This window comes from Accipiter gentilis, chromosome 29 (genome assembly GCF_929443795.1).
Source record: "Accipiter gentilis chromosome 29, bAccGen1.1, whole genome shotgun sequence".
NCBI lineage: Eukaryota > Metazoa > Chordata > Aves > Accipitriformes > Accipitridae > Astur > Astur gentilis.
This window is the reverse complement of record NC_064908.1, coordinates 21,372,767-21,386,344: the sequence shown is the minus strand read 5'-3', so window position 1 is coordinate 21,386,344 and position 13,578 is coordinate 21,372,767. Positions and strand designations below refer to the sequence as shown.

Genomic DNA, 13,578 nt, shown 5'->3' with positions numbered 1-13,578 from the left:
AAAATAAATTTTTTTCATCAAAATACTGAGATAACATCACTTTTATGGAAATTTAACATATTCTGATAACTACCTTCATTCTTCATTTCTGAAGTTCTTATTTCTGATTTTCAAATGTCTATGTTAACTTTGATTGCTTTTTCTCAACAGGCCTCAAGTTTCTTTCTGTGTCTTTCTTAAAAGGTTAAAAAATTAACTTCAATTAACTTCAATTAACTTTGAAGGGTCTGGACTGATTTATTCCCTCAGAATTGAATCTTAAACATGATAGTACAAATTAAAAATTTTACCAAGTGGCTGATGCAGCCTAAAATACAGGTTATGACTAGAGGCATAGGTCAAGCGCTGAAATCAGATGTGAACTGAAAACAGGAGCAGAAGGGAGAGTAGAGAATTTTGACATTTGTTATCCTGAACACTCAACATAAAGCAGGACAGGAAGACTTCCAGAAATGCAGTCATCTCTTTTGGTAATAGATGACAAATCAAAATAAATCAGGGTGGGTTACAGATTCACAGTGGTAACAAGGAATAAGCCTAGGAGAATACTAGTGCAGTGCAAGAAGGTGAGCATTTTTGAACAAAAAAGCATTATTTAAATGGCCATATTTCCTCAGGCACTGAATTCCGAAGATGTAAGCAGTTTAAGAGAACCTACCTCAGGCTGTATAGCTTTAAATACTGGCATATCCATCAATGTAATCTGGCTCTGCAATAAAGATAAAATTTTAAATAAGGTAATACAAAGAGCTAACAATCATGTATTTACACCTGCCCTTTAGTAACTACAAACCATATAGTCACATTTTCTCCATAGACCAGAACTGACCAGTCCTGAATTTGGCTTCCCCTGTCCAGGCTGACACACCACAAGCAGAAACTCCACCATCCCGAGAGGCAATATGTCATTATATTCTCCTACATCTACTGGCTGTAACTAAGTGAAGGTTTTCAGTACTTGCAGCAGTCTAAGAGGAAAAACCTGTGTTTGAGAGTCTTTCTGTTACGCCAATGAAGTGCAGGAAGAATTATTTGCCTTTCACACAGAAAGCAGCATACATTTTACATTCGCTGGGTTGAAAGGCAATAACGCATTATGAGGCATTTCTTAGCTATGACTGGAATATGCTTTAAAGGGGTCATACACAGATTTTCAGTCACTTATTAGTATGTCCTGATAAGACATTGTAACGCTGTTTCCAAGCCAATCATTTTCAAAAAAAGCATTTATAGAACGTTTTTAGCACCTGAGTGATAAGATACTTGAATTGCTTCAGTGACTGAATAACATTAGATATTTGGAAGTTATGTAAACACGTAAAAGAAAGTGTCAAAGGACACTTCTTTGGATCTTTCCACAGCAAAGCTTCTCTACTGGCCATTTTGTAATGCTAAACCCAAAACGGCAAAAACTTGCTAATCCCCTCTCAGAGTGCTCATTTGATTCCACCAATTAAGAATGATAACTATCTATTTAAATGTAGTTTTAATAAGGTTTCTACTATTAGTAGACATGAGCCTAGAAAAGTTGAGGCCCATAAAATTTGAGACATGAAAAAAATTTCCTTCCATAAATGGTTAATCTACACTCTTTAACCATCTCTTGCTTTTATATTATGCTAAGATTTTGCCACGAAGCCCTAGCAGACCACTCTTAGCAGCACTCAATTTTGCCATTTATACTTCTGAGTAACTTTTGGGTATTTACAAACTCAGATGTCATTAAGATCTTGCTCTGCTTCTAGAAAAACTGCAGTCACAAATGCTTGTTTGCAACTTCTTGATTGCGTCCTACTAAGATGGACAGCAGAGGCACAAAAAGTTGACTATAAGCCATTGATAAGGAAGTTTTCAGCAAGAATTGGTAATCATTTCAACAAGACATGGGTTCAATCAAAACCACCAAAAAGCTGCCAATGAAATTCAGTAGTATTGACAAGCTGCTGGTCTTTTTGTTATATATGTGATTACCACCAGGGAATTTCTTCTCTGCTGCTTCTAAATTTTAAAAAGGAATGCAACACACTAAATTTGGAAGTGACCTTAACTTAGCTCCATTCTCTTTCTCTAAATATTTATATTCAATACAGCAATCCCACCTTCTACAGATCTCTGCTCTAATGTCCAGTAACCAAACTGTACTAACAGTAAACCCAGACCTGTGGGGTTTTTTTCATTCTCCCCAACTGAACTGTTTCAAGTTATTTGAAACACTGAAACTACTACAGTCTTGAGTAACAAGAAATGGTATGTATAATTTCCTGGTTGCTATTATTTACTGAAAAAAGAAATTATCTGCTTCTCTGGATGGAACAGAAGCAGTAAACATTACTTGAGCTGTCAATAAAAAGAGAGGATCAGGATAAACTAATGAAAATGTTTTGATGTGGCACAAGGAGAACAGCTACTCTGGCTAAGAAAGCCTTGGTGTTAAAAGTTTGTGTGATCATATTAAAATCAATATCAACAAACAAATCAACCCCAAACAAACAGCCCTACCACTAGGGTTTACATATAATCTTTTTCAAGCCTCACTGCCAGTCCTACAAACACACATTTCAATTTTTGGTTTCTTTGGGGGTTGGTGGGTTTTTAATTTCTTTGCTTTACTCATGGCTACGGATGGAAAGTGGAACTGGAGGGAGAAAAGCAACTTACAGAAGTTTGGCCTTCAGAGTTAAAAGATATGTTACAATGACATAAGGGTGCGTGTGCAAGCGTATGTGTGTGTTTTTAAAGTGTACCATTAAATCAAGACCCTCAGCAACAAGCTTCTGTCTCAAACCAACAACAGTAGGAATTATGAACATAATAGAAAACTGATGAGTTTTAAGTTACAAGCAATCTTACCTTGACTTGATCATTTAACACATACAGTTCTGAGATCACCACAAATTCATTTTTGCTGGGGTAGACTACACACTATGTTCTGGCCTGTCTTTGGACTTAATATTCAGTCTCCTCTGATGAAATTAGGTATCTCTATTTTTGTGTAATTTTACAGGCCTGTCTAAATTGTAGCTCTGTTCATTTCTGAAGGTAGTCCTTGGCCATGGATCACCCGAACTTGGATGCAAAAGCATCAGGCCATTTTTTAACTAAGTTGATGCAGATTTGCCAGCCAAATAGTTTTATATTTTTACCTAACAACAGCTCTCATCCATGTACATCATATTAGTGTTAAAAAAGACTCATCAGAATTTGTTCCAAAGTGACAAACTTACAGGAATAAAGTAGGCGTATCTCCAGGACTTTTTTGTGAAGGGTATTATACGATCTTATGCCAAATGAGGGAAACATCATTTTGATGCCCAGAACATTAATGAAAACATTGCACTAGGTTCAGTAGCTTTCATTCTCACTTCCTCCTGCTCCCCAGCAAGTTAACATATAAATTAAAAACCAGGGGGCAAGCACAAGAACTGTGTTGGACTTTTGCCAAAACTGCAGTTCTGCTTTCAGTTTAGTACTGAAAACTTGTTATTAAGGAATGCAAATTGTTTCCTCTCTACAAGCTTCTTTCCTGCTTTTAAGAAACTGATTTTTCTGAGAAACTGATGTTTCATCAGAAAAGATGAGTGTTTGTGGTTCCAGTTTAAAAAAAGAATCAGACTGTGGATAACTAACATCTTTAAACCTATGCTAGGGTCTTCTAAAACACTAGAAAAAATTCAAATGGCTTTACACAGAAAAACAAATATGCTCTGTCAGGTCAGTACTGAATGATTAAATCTCACAACATGTTTATTTTGTTAAAGTTTATATAATCAGAAATTTGTTTTCAAGAACAATGGAAGTTCATTTAAAAGATTTTTATTTTAAGGAAAATTTTTATTTATTTTTTAATATCCTGCAAGCCCTGAGTGTGATACAAGCTTAAATGCAAAAATAACATTTCTACTTACAGCGAACTCCTCAGGAGTTACTTTCAACACATCAAATACAACTGCATCGTAGCTTTTATTGGCATAATCTGAACTTCGCCCTTCCAGAGAATCTGAGCTGCTACTACCCTACAAAGAAAAAATAGCAGGCTTATCTGCAGAATTTCATGTCAAATTCAGAAAATAAGTATGTGTAAAAATACTAAGAAATGACAAGAAAACGTATAAACTTCAAAAAGCTACAGACACTGCATTATAAAATTTAGTTTAGCACGGTTCACAGATGTTTCCAACTAACTTTCTTCTGCAAAAACTATAGTGACATACAAATTTAGCTCTATGAAAATGCCAGCTTTAGAAGACCATTTTAAAAATCAGAGACTAGATAAAAGAGCTGGAACACAAAACGAAACGTGTTGGGATTTTGAAGATTCATATTCAATGGAAATTTTTAAATTAAATAAGCAAGGTAAAGAGTGGGTAGATCCAAATCATGCTGCTCTATCCATAACGTTATAAAAAACCCCAAAACTTACACGTCCTGAAACTTAACCCAATGTTAGTTCCAGGGTACCTTAGACTAGTACTGTGTCCTGCCTTAAAATCTGGTGCCTTGCCTTCCTTTTGAAGTTTCTGTCCTTGGGCTCAGATGCAGGCACTTGTGACTCATTTTCCTTTCTTCAGGAGTAACATGATTTAATAATAATAGCATTATTTTTCTACTTCTTATCTTAAAACTACATACTGAATAAAAATATATGCACGTAAAATCTTAAGCCCTTACCTCACTGAGGTTATTTGTTTGCTAGAAAAACACTGTTGTCAAAACGAGATGTTCTGGCATCTTAACTAACTGTGACATATATTTGTCATTTAAAACTGACTCGGTAGCAAAGAACTAGAGAGAGGTAAATTAGATGATGATTTTTTTTTTCCTACAAAATATCTGGGGAACTACTGAATAGGAAGCCTGACAATTTGTACTGGGCAAACCCAAAAGAGAATAAAGGGGAATTAGTAGAAACACAGATTGGTATGCTGTATCAAGAAATCGCCAAGTTAGTATTTAGAAAGAGGAGATAAGAGTATAACACTGCCTCAGTATCTACAGACATGTCGGTAAAGGAACATGACTAATACAGTCTTGTTGGACTTCCAAAAGATTTTTGACATGGCTCCTCACTCCAAAGATAGTAAGGAAACTATGCAGCCCTACCATAGATACTATCCTTCCAATGATAAATAATTAGTTACAAGACAGTTGTTACAAGCACTGAGAACATGTGAATCAGCAGAGAATTATGCATAGATAAGTGATGATTATTATATATTCAACAACCTGGAAAAGAGAGTGAACAATGAGGTGACAATTTGTTGATGACTATGGATCTTTGCTTTATTTATTCAATGTGGTAAAATAAAAACCTGGCAATGAAAAACTGAAAAGGGACTTCACAAGATTTGTAAGTCTGGAAAAGGAAAAGAGAAAATACATAACAGAGTATGCATATGCTCCTTTATAAATCCATGATGCACCCAAACTTGGAATACATATGCAGTATTAGTCTCCATCTTAAAAGGGCTACCAAAGAAATGGAAAAGTTTCAGAACAAGGCAACAAGGATGATCACAGGTATGGAGTGGCTTCTTTAGAAAGAAAGACTGGCTATGCTAGAAAACTTCAACCTAGAAAAGAGGTAGTGGGTTGTGGGGAGGAAGTACAATAACCAACAAAATAAGCAAGAGGAAAGACAGGAATGGTCTCTCTTTGCTTCATCTAACACCAGGAGAAGGGGTTATCAGTTAAAATTAGAGATGGATTTTAAATGGATAAGAGGATACAGGTCTTCACACAGCATATAGTTAAGCTGAAAAACAGCTTGTTGTGGGATTCTGTATAAAGGAAAAGATTACACAGATTCAAAGAGGGGACTAGGTAAATTTATAGAAAACAAATACATTGAGAGGTAGCAAACAGGACCTTCCCTTCAGGAAGACCCTGGGTTGCAAACAGCTGAGACTTCTTATGCTCTGATCTATGACAGATATTTCTGTTCTGATAAAACGATGTCAGAAAGTCTTTTTTTTTTTTAAATATAAATTATTTCGAAGAGGAATTTCAAAACTGCGTGTTTACATACCCAATTCAAAATGTCCCCCATCCTGAGAGAATGAAAAACTATTTTTGTTAGTCTGAGGTCATTTATACTATGTTTGAGAAAATGATCTTCTGTAGGGCACAGCTGTATTATGTATTTTTATTTTGTTATAAGATTTTTAAAGATCAGCTCACTACTGAAACCGCTGATTTGCTTAATGAAAATCAGGACAACTGCTTTAATAGGATCAAGTTGTGTGTGCAAAAGGCGCCACTACGATGGAAAAACTTGCTTCATGCAGCTCTTGGCTGTCTTAAGAGATTAAGAAGTAGAATTTTTCAAGTAGGGAAGAATTTCATCAAAGTGCTACCCTTTTTAAAAAGCAAAAAGTACCTCCAATCATACATTTAAAATGTATGCTTTACTGGGCAAGCTTTATTGTAGCTGATTTAGAATACCTCATCATAACAGTACATGAAAGTAAGGCTGTTAGCTGCACACACCAGGTCAACACGGAACTAGGTAGTTTATGGAAACAGCACAACAGAGCTGCCTGGTCTCCAAAGGCTAGAAAGGGTTAAAATGAACAAAATCTTGCAGAGCACATTCTTACTAGTAGACTAGTAAATTCCAAAAAAATCAGCTGGAATATTTCTCACTGGCTCCATTTAGATGGTACATTACATTGCTCTTAACTCATTGTTGATAAATGGCTGCCATAAGTTATAGAGTAACAGGTCAAAAATGGTATTTAAAACTAGTCTAAATGAGTAATCATCATCAACAACAACAACAAAAAAATTGGCTGTGGACACCAAGAGCCATGAAGTGTTCTAAAAGTACTCTGTTGTCAAATACTACACCATTCGTAAGAAAAAGGACTGACACAACTAGTAGTGGAAAGGGCTTCTGTGAAAGTTGAAATAAGCCAAAAATGTCCATTTTGATACAGGAGCTAACAAAAAACAAGGAACTGTACCTCTGGAGTGGCGGAGGTGACCATCACATTGGCCATGAGGTCATTCCTTTTATACATGCTCTCCCCAAGACGCAGGAAGTTTCAGCTCAGCCAGCAATGGTGAGACAACATGATGAAAACAGAATTCCTGCAAAGCAAATTTATTCATGCAAATAAATAAATAAAGTTTAAAAACCTCAACAATACAAGAGATTTCATTGTTCCTTTAGAAGATACTGTTTGGAGACAAGCATTCTCTGTATTTATCTGAAATGAAGTAAAACCCAGAACCAAAATTCAAATTCTGCTCTCAAACACAGCCAAACCAGGCTTCACACAGATACTGTATTTGGCACATTTTGGGCATCCACACTAACATCTAGCTTAACAGGTTAAAGCTCCCCTTTCATTAATGGTCCAATGACAATTAGCACAATGACACGGTACCTGCCAAAGTCCTTCAGTTAAACGTTCAACATGACACGTTATGCTCTTATCTTAATGACTGAGAATTTTATCACCTAATACATCATAATGATATATTTAAAGTTTATGTTTATTGAATCATGAATCAGAGTCCACATAATCTCTAATCTAAGACTACCCTTGCATCCTAAAAATTTTACAGGAATACATTAACAGACTCTTACAACTACAATGAAATGGCTCGTTAAGTGAACAAGGAGACAGCAATGGATGTTTACAAGCCTTACTGAAGTTACAGTGTTTGACATGATCCATTGCTAACATTCTTTACGTAGAAGGTCTTAGTACAGGATCTGCCTCTTTCTTTATCAGCTAAGCAATGCTTTGCAAGATTCACACCTGAGCATCCTAATGGAACCTTACGTGAAAGCTTGTTAAGATGGGCATAAAAAAAGGTAACACAGTCCAGACCCGCAGGGCTGTACAGAAGAGACTGCTGAATCCAAACACCTGTCTCATCAAAAGAAAGAACAACTCTTCCTCCCAAATTAAATAATCAGTATTATGCCCATGGGGTGAAAACGAAACTACCTGACTATTTCTAATTATTAAATCTAAATTGGCTGTTAGTGACAGGTTAAAATACAGACACCACATAGCCCTGTTTCACTGCGCGAAGAACTAGCAACATTGCAGAAAATTTACACACACTTCAAGCATGCTGCTAGCAGGCAGCTAGTAAAAAATTTTCAGATACAGCATGCACATACAAACTAAGAGCAGAACTATTCGTGTGTGTCTCTGCACGTCTATAAGCATTTGCACACACAAAACCCAAGAACTGCTTGCAGAATTACCAAGTAGTCAGCTCAAACTCTGATTCACTTTAAATTGAGAAAACAAACAGCATTGTTGTTTCATCATTTCCCCACAGCACGCACAGATGAACCCCAAGGCAACTATTGCCAGAGACTCCTGTACACATACTCTTTTAGCAAAATCTGCAATTGCTCAAATATGCAGCTAGGGATACTGCCACATCTCCCTTTGCATCCTCACCCTTTGCCACAACACTCTGATCACACAAACAGGAAAATGGTGGAAAAGCAAGCAGCTGAGAATAAAAATAACCTGTAATTTTACTCCCTTGAGAAAGATGAGGTCTTCACCCCACCTGTCATCCCTTCAAGGCCTTACATGACGAACAACAACTCCCCCCACAATCTCATGGGCATGCATGAAACAAATCAATAACCATGTTTCCAAAAAATGCCAGAATCTCCTCAGTTAAACTAGTCGAGAAGCAATTTTCTTTATCCTGTGTCCTGATAAAATTAACTCATATTTTGAGCACTAACAGACTGCGAAGTATTTCTAGGTCTGGAGGTACTTCTGTTAACAGTCCTTAGAGATACTGAAGTGGAAAGCAATTTTCATGATGTAATTTCTTTAAAACGTGGCATTTACATCAAGGCCACAAAAATATTCTCGTCTCCCCCTTCTCCGCCTTTCTGACTAGGCTTTCCAGTGTGCGGGGGCTCAAAAATGCTCTGAAAGGGGAAAGAAAAATCCCATATGTGATCTTGTACCCTGTCCAAGCTCAGTTGTACTCCAAGTTTCTACATTCACTAAACCAAAAAGAGACAAAAGTGCTTTAATATCTGAAACCAAACTTTTGCCTTTCAACATTCAGTATATAGAAAAAGCTTGCAGGGTTAGACGCTTTCATTCTAAAAAAGACCAAAATAGATTCTTTCCTCAAAAATGTTTCAAATATAACACAAACTTTTAAAATGCACTGCTTTTTCCTATGTGCACAGGTTTTTTCCAAGATTCACATCTCCTATGAAAAAATACTTCTCTACACTCCCATTTGTTTTGCTGCTCTGAGGAGAGTCATAGGGACCAATTACCCTTTTAATTCAAATCCAAGGAGTTTTTATTCTTCTGAAATCACCTGATGATTTGAAGTATTTCCACACCTGCTAACACAGAAGTTATTACTCTCCAAATTAAGTAACACTGGAGGCACTACTAAGCCTACTGTAACAACAGGCTGTCAGACTACATACACTACAAAAATAATTAATATAAAAGCTACTCCCCCATATTTGCAATATTGCACTCTAAAAAGATTAAAAATATTTTTTTGAAATTCTGAAAATTATCAAAGGTCCAACGTGTTGGCAATAAAAGGTAAAAAGTCACTAAAATGACATATAATTCTTTTTCATAGCTTTTGATTCTCAAAACTTCTTTCAACTTGCACAGGTTAATCATTAAAATGATGCATTACACAAACAGTGCTAAAAAAAACAAAACAAAGAAAACACCTTGTCTGTGCATATGGAAGGTTCACGGGTACATTGCAGTAGATCTCATTCATAGATTGCCAGAAGCAAAGCGGATAAATCAGAATGCAAACATACATACCACCAGAGGTTGTCTGTTCTTCTTTGCCAACTTAACAAACCCATTTAGATATGTAGTTCTCTCTGAAGCAAAAGTGAAGACAGTTCAAGAACAAGTAAACTGGAAAAAAACAAAAACCAAAACACCACCATCAAAACTGAGCACAAAAGTAATTCCTATAGCCATTATTTTACCAGCATTTGTCAAGTTTTCTCATCTATGGCACAGAAGGAACATTCTCTGAAAGCAGAAATGCAAATTTTACATTGCTATTAGTAATATGCATGTAATCCACTTACAAAGACCATAAATTCATTCTCATTACTAGTTATCCAACTCACAAGAAACTCACTAAAAGACTCTTAAGCACAGATACCACCCCTGGCCAAGGAAGTCCCTGTGCCCCAATTTCTGAATGCTAGCAGAGCAATCTGAGGAAGTTACTAACTGTTCAGACTCCTCTCAGCAAATATGAGAATAACCATGTAAGCAACTACTGACGACTATTGCTCTTACTGATTTTCTTGTTGAAGGAAAAAATACTGAGCTAGACGGGCTTTTGATCAGACCTGGTATGGCCATTCTGGGCTCCAAAAGTTAACTGTCTTAGCTGATTTCCAACCCCATTTACTTGCTACTTTTGTTAATTCATTACAGTTTTCCTAGTATCACTGGGTTATGAACTGACAGCTTCAGCATGCTTTTGAGAAAACATACTTCGGTACTCTATCAAACAATAACTGATCTTTAAGCTTAAATTAGCTGCACAACTGGTTCAGTGAAGACATTTAAAGATCACTAGAGCCCTGTCAGGCCACTAATAAACTTGGCTGGAACCAAGGAAAGTTACCAGTTGGGTTTCCTTTTTAAAAAAAAATAAATTTAGAATAGAATAGTTCCAGTTGGAAGGCACCTACAATGATCATCTAGCCCAACTGCCTGGCCACTTCAGGGATGCCCAAAAGTTAAAGCATGGTATTAAGAGCATTGTCCAAACGTCTCTTAAACACTGACAGGCATGGGGTATCAACCACCTCTCTAGGAAGGCTGTTCCAGTGTTTGACCACCCTCTCAGTAAAGAAATGTTTCCTAGTATCTAGCCTGAACCTCCCTTGACTCAACGTTGAGCCATTCCCACATGTCCTGTCCCTGGATCCCAGGGAGAAGAGCTCAGCATCTCCGTCTCCACATCCTCTCCTCAGAAAGCTGGAAAGAGCAATGAGGTCACCCCTCAGTCTCCTTTCCTCCAAACTAGACAAACCCACAGTCCTCAGCCCTGCTCAGAGGACATGCCTTCCAGAATTTGGTATCAAACATCACAATGGTTATAGCTGTCATCAACCAAGATAAGGGAATGAAGAATAGTGAAAGAATCCTGCTTCCAACCTACAGCAAGATCAACAATATACTATTCCACTTCATTGGCAATTGAACCCAAGGACACATTTACAATAGACCATATAGAGCTCCATATTCAATTCTGAATTTTCATCATTGCACTCTTTTTCCTCTTTCTTCATTCCAAAACTATTCCTCCAGATGTTCACCATTAGAATATTTCTTTCCTTGATGAGCCACAAACAAAGTCATATTCAGATGCTGTGGGCGTAGAGTACAAATGATAAAATGTTAGCACAGCAGAGTTAACGTACTAGAAGAGGAAAATGGGACTGTATTATGAAAACAGGATGAAACAATAACGTGGTTATACTTGTGTCCCTGTGTTTGCATTCAGCCACTGATGTGAAACTTTTATCACCATCTACATCACATCCAGCTTCAGCCCAGGGGTGGAAAAAAGTCCCATCTTTTTGTGGTAATGCAAATAAAGAGAAAAAGGCAATTAGCATCAAGGTAACGAAACCCATGCATTGCTTGTTCTCCATATCTAGATATTTACATACCCTTTTTCCCCTCACTAAGTATCTGTTGTTTAGTATCATCATTTTAATATTAAAAACAGAAAAAAAAGAAGTAAATTTTCAAAATCCTTCTGAGTCTGAGCAATTTACAGCTGTTTTGTCATTGCAGTGACAGAGTAAGCCAGTCTGGAAGGATTTCTAGAGAAGTTCTTTAAATCCTTCAAAGAAGCAACTACTGAGTGCCACGTGGATACTTGCTAACCTAGAGAAAAGTTAATGCAAACCTCAGAAGCACTGAGCAACACTGGTGTAAAACCATTTTATTCCTGACAGCATCCCATCCCAAAAGTTTAGTTACATTCCAACGCTACATCGTATCTTCACTTTCCCGAGTGCCCCTGTCCAGTCACCTATCATCTCTCAAACCCCATTTCTCATCCCCTCACTTATGATTTCTGCACGTCTCCTACAGTAAAGGCAGAAATGATCCATGTGAACCCCACTTCCTTCAGAAAACAGCAATCTTTTGTATGCCAATCCGAGCCCTTTCACGATATACACAATCCATGCACAAACGCATGTATGAGACTGGACAGTTGTCTAAATAGTCACAATGCTTTATATGAAAAAGCTCTTTTCATTTCCAAAGTCCTTTTGAAATAATTCAACATTACATCTTGGTGGCTATTTAGTACAACATGAAAAATCTGAAAGTATTCAAAAGCCCAGATTTAAATAATAATTGCTACTAACAGTTTAGTAAGAAAAAAAAAAGCAATTACACTATATAAGATTAAAAAGCCATTACATTTATATCATTAACCATCCTCCTAAGTGAAAACTGTCTTGTGTATTCTCAGTATCCATTTCACCAGATAAGTCCCTAATATATTTCATTATGCTTTAGGCAACAGTACCACCTATAGATAAAATATGCCATGAACAATTTAGTAGTTTGATGCACTTCTTTTCTGAGAAACTTCTTACTATAGTTAATGAATAATAATGAAAACATAATGGAAATAATATTTATAATTTAGTATATAAATCCCTATATTGGGCTGTGACAAGATCCAACAACGATATACCTTTTGAAGGGTAACGGCACTCCAGAGTTCAGTGCAGCAGTTTTTACCAATCACTGTTATACTACCAGCACAAATACAGAAGTTGAGCAGAACTAGCAAAGTAAGTGTGTCCCAGGTTTAGGATCACTAGACCTGTCAATCTTCAATAGATTGAAATAGGATTTTAACCAAAACCACTATAAACATTACTAAGGGGCTGTGGATTAAACTATGTGTTAACCCCACTGATTTAGCTGACCACAAACTGAAATCATTGAAGCAAGTGTTCTTCAATAACATGCATCATTCCTGAGCAAACAGGCTGAAAAACCTGATTCTTTTAGCACCTCCCAATAGCTGCCCATGAATCAAGTCTAACTCACAGAAAATCAGATTCAAGTTGATTTCTCCTACTGAAATTGTCTCAGCTCTCCTACTTCCACCCCTCTAGTGCATGTAAACTCAAATGAGTTCTATCACAAGGGCAGAAGCAGCTGCTATGATGAGTTTAAGAAACAACTTCAGAATCCAGGACCCAAATTCTTTGGGTTTTATGAATACACAACTGATTTGATTTATACCGAACAGTAGGTTAAAAACGAGATCTGAAGCTCAGTTCACGCTTTTATGATACACTCCACTTGACTAGTCACATGTTACACTAGACTGCCACAGATTCCTTTGTCATAGCCAGGTTTCCCTACAACAGTACTAAACCTGGATGTTCAAAATAACTTACTGTCATAGGGCAACCTGGATACAAAAAAATCTGTGGCAATCACTGCACTAAAAAGGTAAGCTGACATTCTACAAGTTGAATAAAATAAGGTCTTACTATTTTTCAAAATTATAATGAATGCAAAGTCTCAG

General features: G+C 36.7%; 1 protein-coding gene across 6 annotated transcripts in view; it reads right to left on the bottom strand.

Annotated features, from left to right (window-relative positions):
- The window catches only part of RALGPS1 (Ral GEF with PH domain and SH3 binding motif 1), a 154,694-nt gene that overhangs the window by 125,985 nt on the left and 15,131 nt on the right, over positions 1-13,578 (bottom strand). For all 6 annotated transcript variants that reach the window (XR_007510064.1, XR_007510065.1, XM_049833315.1 and 3 more), the window contains exons 3-6: positions 9,801-9,899; positions 6,963-7,089; positions 3,906-4,013; positions 659-709 (exon numbers count right to left, since the gene is read on the bottom strand). Coding sequence is in view for 4 of the 6 variants with exons in the window: in XM_049833315.1 (XP_049689272.1) it covers positions 659-709; positions 3,906-4,013; positions 6,963-7,019 (216 nt within the window). In the remaining 2 variants the exon portion in view is untranslated. The remainder of the gene's footprint in view (positions 1-658; positions 710-3,905; positions 4,014-6,962; positions 7,090-9,800; positions 9,900-13,578) is intronic.